The 14,318-nt window shown below is 38.7% G+C and overlaps 1 protein-coding gene across 2 annotated transcripts; it reads right to left on the reverse strand.

Moving 5' to 3' along the window:
* Window positions 1-1,747: 1,747 nt before the first annotated feature.
* l3mbtl2 (L3MBTL histone methyl-lysine binding protein 2) lies at window positions 1,748-10,120 on the reverse strand. 2 transcript variants are annotated; one of them, XM_087782747.1, is made up of 18 exons: window positions 10,086-10,120; window positions 9,347-9,752; window positions 9,200-9,266; window positions 8,989-9,122; window positions 8,286-8,385; window positions 7,544-7,623; window positions 7,339-7,456; window positions 6,353-6,487; window positions 6,193-6,281; window positions 5,542-5,773; window positions 5,317-5,375; window positions 5,003-5,107; window positions 4,783-4,924; window positions 4,631-4,713; window positions 4,208-4,442; window positions 3,941-4,006; window positions 2,632-2,832; window positions 1,748-2,563 (listed from the first exon to the last, which is right to left on the reverse strand). In XM_087782747.1, the coding sequence occupies exons 2-18, from the start codon at window positions 9,683-9,685 to the stop codon at window positions 2,346-2,348; spliced, it is 2,403 nt and encodes an 800-aa protein (XP_087638873.1). In that variant the 5' UTR covers window positions 9,686-9,752; window positions 10,086-10,120; the 3' UTR covers window positions 1,748-2,345. The 2 variants fall into 2 exon arrangements, with proteins under 2 accessions (XP_087638873.1, XP_087638872.1); XM_087782746.1 differs by having other exon boundaries at window positions 5,317-5,378.
* Between the last annotated feature and the right edge of the window lie 4,198 nt (window positions 10,121-14,318).

The raw sequence follows: 14,318 nt of genomic DNA on the forward strand, positions 1-14,318 counted from the left end.
GTGGGGTCTCGATGTAATAGCTGTTTAAAAGCAGTAGATTAGATGTCACTCTACTATCTAGTGGGCTCTGAAGGGAAGACTCCATCCCCATCACTACCTAAAAGCACTAAATGTTACCTCTGTTTTTCTACGTACATCTGTTCCTTCTTGTAGCCATGTAATTGTTGTACACACATTTAAAATAAAACAAGACAACACACTTTTGTGTATATATTCATATAAACACCGAGGATGCACCTTGTAAGGGCACCAGGGTTGCTGCAGAAAGTTTATGAACTGCAGGTTAAAATGCGAAACTCAGCTCAGATGCTTAGGTTCTTCTCAGTTTAAAGGTCTTTTCCCAGTTTTTGGACCGAAAGTCTCAGTAATGAAGTCAAATAAAATCCTGAAGATACTTTGCTGCTGAAGCTGAGCTTCTTTACATTCTTTTTTCCTGATCCAGTCAAAACATTTAAGACTTCTCAGTCCCTCTCAATGTCACTGTCATCAGTGAAGCCGTGACTCTCCTAGATTTTCCTCATCTGTAACATCCGTTGTTTCTCTGGGAGCCACTCTTTCTTGTTTCATAGTCCCCTTGACGGTATGTTATGGGTCATCTGCACAGGTTATCTGGGTATCCATCTCTTCTACTTTCAACTGAAAGGCACAGACTGAAAGAAGAAGCAGACATTAGCTCCTGACAAACATCATGTTTGTTATTTGCACATACTCTCCAAATCTGTTTGCTCGGTTTTGGTGTCATGAAGAGGAAGGGAAGGGTTGTCCTGAACTGGAGTGTTAACCCTGGCACCTCGGGGGGGAACATAATCCGGGTCCAACGCGCCTGTAACCAGATCAAGACATACAATAAAAGTAAGTTCTCAGAGGACAATCAGGTAATTCAATGGTCAATCTCTCTTGGTGAACATTATCGTGTGTCTGTTGATGTAATAACTGTGTGTATCACTTGAGTATGACTTATCTTTTCTGATGACTGTGGGGATGCATTTGTTGTACAGGAATTTAGGATTGTTTATGTGCGTCAAAATGCAAACTATCATTCAGGAGTTGCCACCCCTTATCAGTTTTCAGATTCCCTCTTTCCCCATGCATTTCTGTCTTTATTGACTGTTTTATTTGATTGGTGTGATTTAGTTCAATCCCATATTGGTTTGCATGAGTTTACAGAATATCTGTGATTTAAATACAATCATGTAATCATTTTTTTTATAACTGTGACCTGGTACGTTTCTAAATATAGAAAAAAGAGTAAGTGAAAAAGAGTTGTTGTTTCTGCACCCTTTTTACACTTTTCTAATTCACTGAAAACAATATTCACCTCATACTTACCGTAATATACGGACTATATAGCGCGCCATACTATAAGTGCGCACCACAAAAAGGAAAAAAAGCAAAATCCATCCGATTTTATTACCTCTGAAAGCTTTTGTTGTCTTTTTGCATCGACTCAGTTCTGTATGCTGCGTTTTTGTCACCCTTCTTAGAGCGCCCACTAGAGGCCGTAAAAATCTATGATTTTGTTTTTAAAAACATATAAACAAAAACAATGTTTTTGTTGCTGCTACCGACTCAAACCATCCATGTTTTGTTCTATGGTATGGATTTCTTGGACCTCTATAATTACTTACTTACACTATTGTACATATCAGTATGTCTTTTTGTACAAAACATTTTAATGAAATATTGACACTATGAAATACTCCTAAGCCCCCACCCACAGAAACACTTGTAGTCAGTTGTCCGGAGATGAAATCTTGTTTACTATCATTAACACCCACTCTGCTGCGATTGGTCAAGCATCAAGGTTTGGCACATCATCAATCCCAGAAGTCTCCAGCTCCAAAGGACTCGTTGTACAAACAAAGCAGGGCGTGATTATGTTACGTCATAGCCATAGACATTCTGTTAACTGATTTGTGTCTGTTGTCGTCGTTTGTGTTGAGCAGCACGCACAGTTGAAATAAGACGCATGATATTTGTGTGTATTAGTGAATTAATACCAATACTAATGTATTAGTATTAGTGTACAAATGAACAATGAAGCTCCCACTTATTTCTGTGACATGTCCTCACACAAATAAATACAAAACAGAATTAATAAGGAAGCAAAATGGCAACACAAAAAGTTGTTGGCAGTCATACAAGCAATACTTCATTTATAATCTGCATGTTTATAAACACATTACTCGGCTCAGATGTTCAGGTTTGTTCAGTTAGATGGTCTTTTTTAAGTCCTAGACTAGAATGTGGAAGTTCTCATGTCTCTAATAAAGACTGATGAAGACATTTTTGCCACTTTGCTATTGAGCTTCTTAAGAAGCTTTTTCCTTGTCCAGTCAAGACATTCAAGACTCCTTCTCCATGTCACTCTCATCAGTGAAGCTGTCGTCCGCTGGTCCAGGAGCTTCACCCGCCTCTCCAGAATTTTCCTGATCCGTAACATCAGTCGTTTTGTGGGGCGCAGCTCCTTCTTGTTTCACATTCCCCATGATGGTCTGTTGAGGCTCATCTGAACAGGCAATCGGGGTATCCATCTCTTCTACTTTCACATGCACTGCACAGACTGAAGGAAGCAGCAGAAGTTAGCAGCTGAAATACAAAACATTTCTTGGTTTGTTTGTTGACACATACTCTCCACGTCCATTGGCTCAGCTTTAGGATGAAGGAGTGGCACTTTGGGTGGAAGTGAGGTGCTCTCCTGAAGTGGGGGGTTAATCTTGACACCTCGAGGGGCAACATAATCCCGGTCCAACTTGTCATGTTCTTCATTCTCATCATGGTTGTCTGTGGACCTTTCAATTGACTGAAGTCTCTTTCCGTTTCGCTTCCTTCCTTTAAGAGAGAAAAATTAACATAATTACATAATTACAGATAAAAGTAATTACAGGTAAAAAGTCCTAGTATTTTAGAACTTTCGAAGCCCATTATAATATTAATGCAATTAATGATTCATATATGGCCAAGGCCAAAAGATTGAACACACTTAACAGACTCATTCGAAGTTTTTGGTCTGGCTGACCTTTGTTTCTTAAAGTAACGATGGTCACTCGTTTGTCTTAAGTTTGCTGATTGGTTCTTGTCATAATATGAATCATTACAGTTGTCCAATAAGTATGTCGGCTGTGTTTTAACCTGACTTCTGCACAACACAACTGATGACCCTAACACCATTAAAAAGTCAAGAACTTCAACAAGGAACCCAGACAAGACCCACCAGTGAAGTGAAAGCCAGGTCAAAACACGTGTTTTCAGTTTCAATTTCAAATTTGTTTGTTGAGTACATCATTCCACATATATTTATTCATAGTTTTGATGCCTTCAGTCCAAGTAGTCATTAAAATAAAGTACTGTAAATCTAAAATATCAATATATAAATACGGAAACATATGTTTTACGCAAGTGTAACAAGAATCGGAGGCAAGTACAAACTCAATGGTCAAGTCTATAAAGAAAATCGGTGTTAGAAGTGTTTCTCAGATGGTTCCAAAGTCTGGATGCCCATTCTCTTGCTCTAAGATTTATGTCTGTACTTAGAAGCATCCAGCATTGTCCACCTGAGGATTTGAGGGCCACGGCTAGTTCAGAGGGGGTCAGTAGTTTCATAAAGAATTCAGAGTTAGGCCAATAATCAGCTGCTAGAGTAGTGCAGGAGGAGGATCACCTGGGTACAGTTACCTGAATGAAATGTTTCCCTACAGATGTGACATTGTGTTGGGTCGTAACATTTTCAAACATACTGTACTTTGGATTTTAGCTTCTATTTATTCAATTCATTTTCTACAAATGATGAGAATGTTATGTGGAGAAGACAATACGAGGTAATATTAGAGTAAATAGAGAGGTAAAAAAAGTTTGCTTCAGATTGTATTTGAGAAGATAAGGAAGTATCACGTAAGCGTGTGAAATAAAAGAAAACCACCCATACTACTGGTGAACCTACTTCTTTTCTTGTAGGGAGAGGGCTTGGGCTTCTTGATGCGTATTCCTTGATTTTCAGAGGGTTGAACTACAAAACAGAGTAAGCCATGAAAATAAAACTTTTAAACATCCAGAAAAAAGGAGAAAACAAGACAAACTACAGTTTCTCAAGTGTTTTAAATCCTCAGCTACCAATAATACACATTTAAAGATTTTTGATTTAATCAATATATTTAAGATTCCATTGATGGGTTGGCATGGCATTCTTTGTGAGCTAGCTGGTGCTTACCAAGGCCAGGTGGAGGCTGGAGCGAGTACCCTGTGAGGTCACACCAGCCCACGGGGTAGAGCTCGGGAGACTGGGAATCCACCCACTGGTCAAACTCATTTTCCCATCCGTCAAAGTGGATGAGCAGTAGGCGGCCTACCACCCGCTTTACGGTGGCCACGCACACCAGCCGAGGCTCCATGAGGTCGACCGCCTCCAGCTTCATGTTGGGTGAGAAGCCATGACCCGAGAAGTCCTTCACAGAGAAGCAGACATTTTAACGTCATCGAAAAATTTCCTCAAAGCAAAATACAAAACCTGAACAGTAAGACGCTAAAAAGGTCAGGTTCAAGGTCATCAATCATCAGTGATGAATGTACTTAGGAAGTTTTATATGCACGGATTCTCTCGAAACTAAAAGATTTGCTACAAAACTAGTCTCACCGTGTTGAAGAGGTGTGGCGGCACCGCTTTAGCTTGGGTGTCAATCAGGTACTGGTCCCAGCTGAACGTCTCTGGGCTGTAACCTGTCAATGTAATATCGACATTCAGGACACTTCATGTTTGGAAAACAGATAACACACAGTGAGCCTCACCATGAGGCACCTTGAGCGGGATGTTGTTCTTTTTACAGAAGTTGACAGGGAGGAGCGCGTGAGACGAGGCGTGGTAGCAGAACGAGTCATAGTTGGATGACATGCCATCGATACCGATCATCAAGTATCCTTCGAGTAACACCTGTGGACCGTTTATATGTTCTTGTTGTAGATGCAGTTATGGAAAAAAAATATCTCTTCATGCAGGAAACCTCATCACCCTTTTAATTGAGGCCACAAAGATGTTGCCCAGGTTCAGCGGGTCGATGACCTCCAACTTCATTCCTTCTTGGAAGTAACCTTCATCGATATAGACAAACCTTAGCTGGGGGAGGAAGAAGCTCTTAACGTCATTTGCACTAGAGTACATTTCACAATAGTCCCTTTGTTTCATAATAAATATTTCTATATATTTCTAATATACATTTCTCTGGTTACATCTATACTTAAATGTATAAAGAGGCAATTTTGTGACAGCATCTGCTCATCAAAATAAAGTTTAGTGCCAAATGGCCAGCTTGTATTTGAACCCACCTTTTTGAATAATCCAGGGTCACAGGCGTTCTTTGGGACATGGGGTTCCGAACCGTTTCCTGCTAAACAAAACAATACATTTTCATTTTTCAAAATTGTTAAAAAAGAATTAACGAATTGAAGAGAATTCAGTGCTATGTCGCCCTCTGCTGCACATTTGATGCAATCATCCTTACGGCACTAAAATAGGCCAATAAGATTTTTGAGAAATAAGAATGGACTTACTGGACTCTTTAGTGGCATGACCCACTCTGCTGGACCAGCCGATGGGATGTATTAATAGACTCTGTGTGTGACACCAGAACTCCTGGGAGTCGCTGTGGTCCAGGTACGACAACTTGAGACGACCACCGACAACCGTCTCCACAGTGGCCCTGCAGGTCTGTCTCACTTGCTCTGGGTCCACCACCTCCAGATGCATGCCAGCCCTGAAGGGGACCTTCATACTCTCTGCCAGCTGCAGGGAGTACGAACACACAGATGTTGTGACTCTGGCTGGAGGATTAGGATTAGCACCAGGTGGGATTACAATTCTAGCATATGCAGGACGTTGTGCCTAAAATAGCAGATACTTCCATTCAAAGTTGTTTTTAAGTTATGGCCGTCCCTGCATGATGAGCTTGGACAGAACATGTCTGACCTCAGCAAGTCAGTGAATCCAAAGGGATCTTTTATTATCTTATTCTTCTCTGAGAAACTATTCACTATTGAACATTGTTCATCCATTCATCTGCAAGTTTTAGTACAGGTTCAGACTATTTTTGTGTGTGACCTTTACTATTTAAATTTAAAGAGTGTAAAATGGCAAGTGTCATTGCACAGAATATTTCACACTTAAGGTGTAATCTCTCAAAAGTTCAGAATGAAAGCGTTTACCTTCATGTAGAAATCCACAGGAATCGTGTTACTTCCTATTAACTTCTCTGTCAGATATGATTTCCAGTCTGGAATGTTCCTTGTCACACCTGAAGCATGTCAAAATAAAACATCAACCATATGTTTTCTATTTCATCCTGGACCTAGTGAAAGACGCCACCTTGTGGGGGCACCAGCAGTTTGCTTGTGATGGCACACCAGCCGACCGGGTTCAAATCCCCCGAGACCAGACTGCACCAGAAGTCGTGGCTGCTGTCATGTTCAAATCCCTCATACCTCAGCAGTGCCTTGTACCCTGCATGGGAGCAGAATAATCAGATGTAGCTCAAACATGATGGCTGAGAACAAACCAAATTGTCCGTCATAAACATGGAGAAAGAAAACACCTTAAAGGCTCCAGCAACATCTATCATTATTTTTTTAAGTAAAAAGACTTGACGCTGTCAGACCATTTCCTTTCTGCACTTATTAACATCGACAAAAGCTTTTACATTGATTGCTAATGTGAAAACCCAACTCTCCTGACTTATTCACATCTTCTAAATGATGAAGTCGTCCTCTTCAAAATGCAGTAGGTCATTAATCATGAGGTTGCTCCGTTTTGAAGTCATTACTTAATAAAGTTTTCTCCATCTGAAATCTCACCAAACGAGATTAGGGTTTAAATGATACATTCTGACGTCACTCTGGTGGAGGTGTCCTCCCCTAGAAGCCCTAAATCAGTTAAGTAATTACATGTTAATCGTGAAACAAAATAAATATTTATGTAAACATGGTGAGAGTTACTTCTGCCTTTAGGTGTTTTTGTAATGTGTACATTAAGCAGAAAACCTTATTTTTATTATTAGTTTTTAATGTACAAAAAGGGAGTTTTAGGGGTGAGTCTGAAATTTACATGAGTCCTTGAATGCAACTCGTGTTTTTGTGACCAATTAGAGCAGAGTGGGCGTGGTTGCTTGGACGAGACTTCTTCTCAGCCAAAACAGCTCATTTTAAGTGGGCGAGGCTTAATAGTATTTTCTAATGTAAATATCTTTATTAAATGAGAGTTTTGTGAAAAAGAAACATACTGATGAGTAAAATAGAGGTCATAGAACCATTTAAACACTTAAATCAGCATATATTGTGCCCTTTAAGTAAAATCACCTGCTATTTGGATGACGGTGGCAATCCAGTAAACCTTGCTGGGCAAGACCGCATTGGTGTTAAGGACCTCCACCTTCATCCCCACTGTGATCTCATCCCACTGGTCACACATAGGAGCCTGCAGGAGTGTGGGAGACAGAATAACAACATTAATTATTTGTGTGTCTCTTGGGTCTGTACAAAATTTGAACAGATAAGAACTCACATGTGGGAAGCAGCTGACGGACGCAGCCACTGATGTTTCCATGTCCAAATATTGGCCCCACTTAAACTTCTCAAAAGAAGCTGGAGAATTTAGAAAGATATTCAAATAAGACTGGGGGTGTGTCTGGAACTATTCATGATTAACAAAATGAATCTTCTCATTTTACTATTCTATCAATGTTTTTCTCAGTCGTAAAAGATTAGAACGCCCGGTCCAGTTTAGAGGAAAATAAATCCGTTCTTCTAGGTTGAGAAGGTCAAGTATCTCATGCGCTTCCTCACAAGGGAGCAACTGATTGACCAACAGATCAATGGATGCCAGAGCTCTTGGCAATGACCAAAAGCATAATACTGGACTCAGCATAGACCTGCTGCTCCTCCAGGTAAAGAAGAATAAAAATAATTTGCTGTCCCGGACACAACTTCTTATACCCTGAAGAAAGCTGGAGGATTCAGAGCATAGCAAACGACTTCCACTCATCATAACTACAACCCAGATTTCATTTGCAACAGTAAGACCAGGTGAAAAGCTTGAATGAGTCAGTGCTGTGTAGCCAATGAAAGCTATTCAACCAGTTGTTGTTGGCTTTATGACAAAAAGCAAAATTCCAGGATATTATAAACAATTAATTTATTAATTTGAAAATGAAGAATAAAGGAATGTAGGGTTTGACCATGAGGCACGAACCATATAAGACCAAATTTTTTCAAGTATAAGCAAAAGACTTTTGATATTTTGTTACCATTTGTTTGATGTGTGTGTTTATCACTCTTCTCTCCATCTCCTTTGGAGCGATGACAGACTTTGTGCAGCACTGTAGCTTTTCTAGAGGGAGGTTTTCCCTAAAAGGAGAAACAAACAAACATGAGTCTCACATAAAAACAAGGTTCATTAAATCTCAAATGAATGCTCACTGTATTTCCAATTTTTTCAGATTTATAATGCATGATATTTTTAGACTTATTTTGAAAACAAACCACAACAGAAGCATTGATAGTATAAAGTTTAGTTTTTATCTCCTGGATTGGATTGTACACTTACATTTGCCCCATACTAGTGGATTTTTTATAATTTGACTTAATCTGAAACAACCTGCAACAGTACGTTCAAATAAGGCAGAGTAATGATTAACAGTTATAAACAACAAAGTGAACTTATATTTTGATTGGACAATTAAGGTAATTTAGTACATTAATACTTACTAGAGACCAACAGTATTATATCCATGGAAAACATTAAAAGCGACACAGATTAAAATTATTGTTTTGTTCAATTCCATTGTCTTTGTTGGTACATCTACAAATATCTCTTCAAAATTATGACATTTTGACACATGGCTTTTTATAGAAGAATTTGTATGGGGAATAAAAAAAAAAAAAAGAAAGTCAGGAGAATTGTGCACCAGTGTTGCAGTTGTAATAGTAATTGTTGTATTGCAGTTGTACCTGTAACCGTGCTAGGACAGAGGACATTTTGGAGTTTGATGAGTATGACCGTGAGCAGGATCTGCTGCAGAAACGTTTGGTTTTGGAATAAAAGTTGCCAGTTAATCCTTTGGTGCCACACATCTCGCACACAACTGTAACAAGAAAACGGAATAAGGGATATAAAAACACACGTTTTCTTTAACACAGTGTTTTTGTTCATTAAGGTTACCTGGAACACCTACGTCCTCATTTTCTGAGATCAACTTTTTCTTCTTCGGACGTCCGACAAGCGGTTTCTGTTAAGTCATTGAGACTGATGTTATTAATTTCTCATGTCCATCAACCTTTTCTTGCTCTATTAGAAAATACAACTCACAGAAACATTTTGTACGTTAGGGCCCAAATTCCTGTCCTTGTGACAGTCTCCATTACAACCATCGTTGTTACAGGAGGTACAGAAGGGGCGGACAAACACAGTGGGAGCAGCTCCAGGTTTCAGCCTCAAAACCCCATTGGGAGCTTTGGCTTCAAAATACTCTTTTCCAAAATGCTCACTGCACAGGTGAGAGTCCGGTGTGGCGGTCCACCCAGTCCGAGTACGCTGTACTTGTTTTTCCCATTTTCGAAACGTCTCAGGATCTTTAGGGAATCTGAACAGCGTCACACGATCGTCCTCAGTTTTGCCACAACCAGAAGCAACACATTTAAGGGACATGATGACTTTTGTCAACAGAGAATCCAAAACAGCATTTTCTGAATCACGCCAGAAAGTTTTCTTAAACCTGCAAAAAAAACAATTAAAACATGACTGATCGGCAAAATTAATTCTCAAGTTTGTTGATTGAAGAGAGTAGATTATTTTTTACAACAAAAGCTTGAGAAAATCATGCTGAAAAACACTAGTAAAGATTAGAATACACCTAATTGGTCGACCTTTCACATGGCATGGACTACCATCAAAACAATAACACATGGTTGTTTAGCTAGCATGCTAACTCGCTCAGTTAAAACAAAAACATACGAAAAACCGGCAAAAAACGTTCAAACTGATACCAACTATGACCGTGTTTAACAATCGTTTGTGTACAATGCTTTAAGAGGAAAAACAAAAATACCCGAGAGCTTCGTGAGCTGTAGAGGAACACGAACGTGGTCCCACTTATTATACGTAATGTTTCACATGACCCAGTGGAATTGTGGGAATTGAAGTTTTTACACCAAATTAGCTCAAGCGTTTAACTAAAGTTTTATCAGTTGCTATATATTAACATAATGTTGTTGTTTTTTCATTTATCTAATTTATGGCAACACCAGAGTCCATCCACTACTGTGCTCATATGATGCTCAAATAAGAAGATGATTATCAACAAACTTGAAATTCCTCCTTTTATTCTGCGTGAATATTAACCAATTGCTCATATATGTATTGACAAATTAAATAAACTTTCGTTCTGTTCAGACAGCCTTATAATTTGACAGAATCTTGAATCTGAAATACTTGTTTTTCAAAGTGACTACATTTGAAAAACTCAAACAAAAACACTAATTGTTGGTCGTTCTAGAGGAACAAAACCAAACAAGTATCTGTTTAAAATTAAACAACAACACAAAGTAATAAATAAACATCAGGTGTGGCTGACTTTCAGATTAAGAGAGAGACTTCAGACTTTATCTGAATGGCGGTCCCAGCACACAAGAAATTGGCAGCCGGGAATTTGAAGTAAATCTATGGCAATTTAATGTTACACAGATATTACAATTGTAAATGATGAAAACTTTTTCCACCACCAAATAAAATTTTCCCTTAGACAAACTCATAGGTTATCTTTATGTAGATTTGAATGCTAGAATAAATTGTTATATCTAACTGCGTTTTTTTTTTTCACTTTGTTTTAGAACATTATTTGTTTTAACGTTTATTTTGATTCATTTTATTTCTCTCAAATGAAAATAATGCTGAACTTTATGCCACCTTAAAGAGCTCCAAAGTTAAGGGTTTGGAGAACCTAATGACTCAAAATTATAGCGACAACTGTGCCTTCATGCACTTCTATGCACTCCTTACAATGTCTGGGAAATGCCCTGCTGAGCCATCTTCTCTCAGGATCTGGAACAACAAATGATGTCTCAGAGGTGCTCTTCTGGATTCAGGTCTGGGACACAGGCAGTAAACGAATGCCTTCCTCATGCATAACCTGCGGCACACTCCGGCCACAGGAGGTCGGACATTATCATGCATCGGAGGGATCCCAGGTCCCACTGCCCCAGCATACGATTTTACAATCGGTCTGAGGAGCTTACCCCGGTAATAATGGAAGTCGAGTCGGGGTACCAGTGGGTAGCACTTCGGAGTCTGTGCAACCATCAAAGGATATGCCTCCCCAAACCAGCACTGACCCAATGCCAAACCGGTGCAGGCAGAACCTTCTTCATAGCATCTCAGTGCTCAAAGTAAACCTGTTTTCTCCCATGAATTGCACAAGGTGCCATTGGTGAATCAGCCAATGCATGCTGAGTGGCACTGCTTATAGATCCCTCATTTCACCCTAATTGATATAGGTTCTCACAGCTCAACAGAAACTTGCACATAAGTGTCTTCCTGGAGGGTATTTTAAATGATTTTAGCCCCCTGTTCCTCCTTTGCACCAACAGCTAGATAGCTGTACTCATGCAGGGTTGTTGTGCTCGTACTTTACTTTAACTAGCAATTCTAAACATCCAGTGGTTCTGACACATCTGCTATATAAATGTGTTATGGATTGTCACATTATAGAAATGCAGTAAACTAACATGTGAAATGTTAATTTTTACTTTTAATAGTAGCATTATGAGTATCATTAGTCAATATGTTTATGCAAATTATAGATCACTTCATGGGATACACTAGATCTATACACACAGGTGTCTCTGTCTTAATAAATTAAAAAATCCTTTCAAAGTATTTGCAATAAGACTGCGAAAGGCTCTTTACAAATATAAATTACTTACTTACTTGGCTACTATAACATGTTTTATTACGATCATCATTAGCTTTGATTTAAGGGTTCAAATATATATTTTTAAATATATATTAGCATTTATCAGATCAGCTTTCGTGATGCAGGGAACAATCTCCACCATACAGCCATAGAAGGAGCCTCACATGCGGCCCTTTGACTGCATTTATGGGGCCCTCGTAATGTCAAAGTATGATCATGTACTAATGGTTCTAATTCATTAAAAAGTGTATTTTGTATTTATTATTCATTTACATTTTCACATATCACTTATTTACCTTTTCACTCCTTTTTGTGTGTAATTTTTCGAGTATATATTAATCCCTCAAAACATTTTTTTAAAGTTAGTTGAAGAAATGTTTTGAAAAAAACTCATATATACAAGAATATAATTGCAGCTTATTTAGCTTAATAAATGTTGTATGACGGCCTAATGACGAATGTCCTTTTCTTAAGGGATTTTCTCGTACAATTGCCCCCATACAATATTCACAGAATTTAATGTGGCCCTTGAAGAATCTCTGCTCTAAGTCCTACATTAGTCATTGAGGAAAAAGAACCGCAGGTGAGTGAAGTCCAGACAGGACATGTTGGAGGTCCAGCAGATGTAAATCGCTGAGATGAACAGATATCTGTGGCTTGAGAAGACTTCCACCGCTGCTCCTCTGACGTGCATGGAAAGAAGAGAAGGTCTGGTTTTCCAGGAGACCACATAAATAGGCATGTAAATTGTAATTTTTACAAGCCAACGTTGACTTGGAGGGAATTTTTGAGAGAAGTCTTCCAACTAAGGGTGGAATACGTTGTTGATGCTAGGATACGTTTATATTGCCATTACTAAGTAGGATAAAATGATTTTTTCTTGTATATTTTCAACAAATACCTAATTGTTAAAACCTTCCACCAACAACGGCAAGATAAATGATTCTGATTCTGATATATTTAATTAAATGCTCATTAAAGGATATTTCGTACTGCGATTGAAAGAAAGAAATTAAATAAACTTTTGGTTATTTCAGCTATCCTTACAATGTCACACAATCTGAAATATTTGTTTTATTGATCATGTTATTGATGAAAGGTTTTTCCACCAACAAATACAATTTCCTTTAACACAACCCTGTGGATTATTCTTTTGATATGTTTGAATGCTCCTTTCAAAGTATCTGCAATAAGACTGCGAAAGGCTCTTTACAAATATAAATTACTTACTTGCCTACTATAACATGTTTTATAACGATCATCATTAGCTTTGATTTAAGGGTTACAAATATATATTTTTTAATATATAACTCCCCCAACTTGTTTTTTTTCACATTGAGGTTATTTTCCTTTGCCTATCAAGTTGAATTATTTTGTAGAAAATCCTTAAATGTAATGTGTCCCTGTATGTGTAAGTAATTATAAGTATAAAACATTTCTTCCTCTTAGTTGCTCTGTAATATCTTATGCATTCTACTCATAATTATTTTGGAATTAACCATTTGTGTACACATACTGCCTATAAACCTTGAACATTCATTCATTGTCTACCGCTTTATCCCGGGGTTGGGGTTGCAGGGAGACTGGTAGACAACGGTATCATAGGGTGAGAGGCAGGGGACACCCTGGACAGGATGCCAGTCTGTCGCAGGGCAAACGAAGACAGACAACCATTCACACACACTCTGATACATACGAACAATGTCCACAGAATTCTCAATCAACCTCAAACCCAATGTTTTTTGACTGTGGGAGGAAACTGGAGTGCCCGCAGTAAACCCACGCAACACGGGGAGAACATACAAACTCCACACAGAAAGGTTGTCTCGGCCTAGAATCGTACCAGCACACACAAACCACTGCGCCACTGTGCGCCCAACCTTGAATATTTTTATTTTATTTCAGGTCAAATTGATTGTATCCCAAGAAATACATTTTCATTAAATATTAGATTAGTCACTCAACACTTATACTAATAATTTATTGAGGGCCGGCTCTGTCCTGGGCCGCTCGCTGAACTCGGTGGAGGAGGTGGGAGAGAGGAGGACACTCTCCAGACTATCCTCCATCAGGGACAACACTCACCCACTGCACCTGACCGTGGAGGAGCTGGCCAGCTCCTTCAGTGGCAGGCTCAGGCACCCCCAGTGTAGGACGGAGCGTTATAGAAGGTCCTTCATCCCAACTGGTGTCAGGATATTTAACTCCCTACTTTAAATATCCTGATGCTAATCCGTAGTGTGTTTTTCTTCTTGTGTGTTTTATTTTATTTTTTGTTTTTATTTTTATTTTTATTTTATTTTATTCAATTTTATTTTGTTAATAGTGTTAAATTTCTAATTTTGTAAATAATTTGTATATTTTTAAGAT

Source organism: Callionymus lyra, chromosome 2, assembly GCF_982586985.1.
Source record: "Callionymus lyra chromosome 2, fCalLyr1.hap1.1, whole genome shotgun sequence".
Lineage (NCBI taxonomy): Eukaryota > Metazoa > Chordata > Actinopteri > Syngnathiformes > Callionymidae > Callionymus > Callionymus lyra.

Excerpts from the sequence above, each read along its gene's own strand:
- l3mbtl2 (XM_087782746.1), bottom strand. The coding sequence starts at position 9,685 with ATGTCCCTTAAATGTGTTGCTTCTGGTTGTGGCAAAACTGAGGACGAT. Across the intron at positions 4,925-5,002 it reads TTGTGGCCTCAATTAAAAGG|GTGTTACTCGAAGGATACTT; the intron begins GTGATGAGGTTT and ends AACGGTCCACAG. Across the intron at positions 4,007-4,207 it reads CCAGCCTCCACCTGGCCTTG|TTCAACCCTCTGAAAATCAA; the intron begins GTAAGCACCAGC and ends TCTGTTTTGTAG.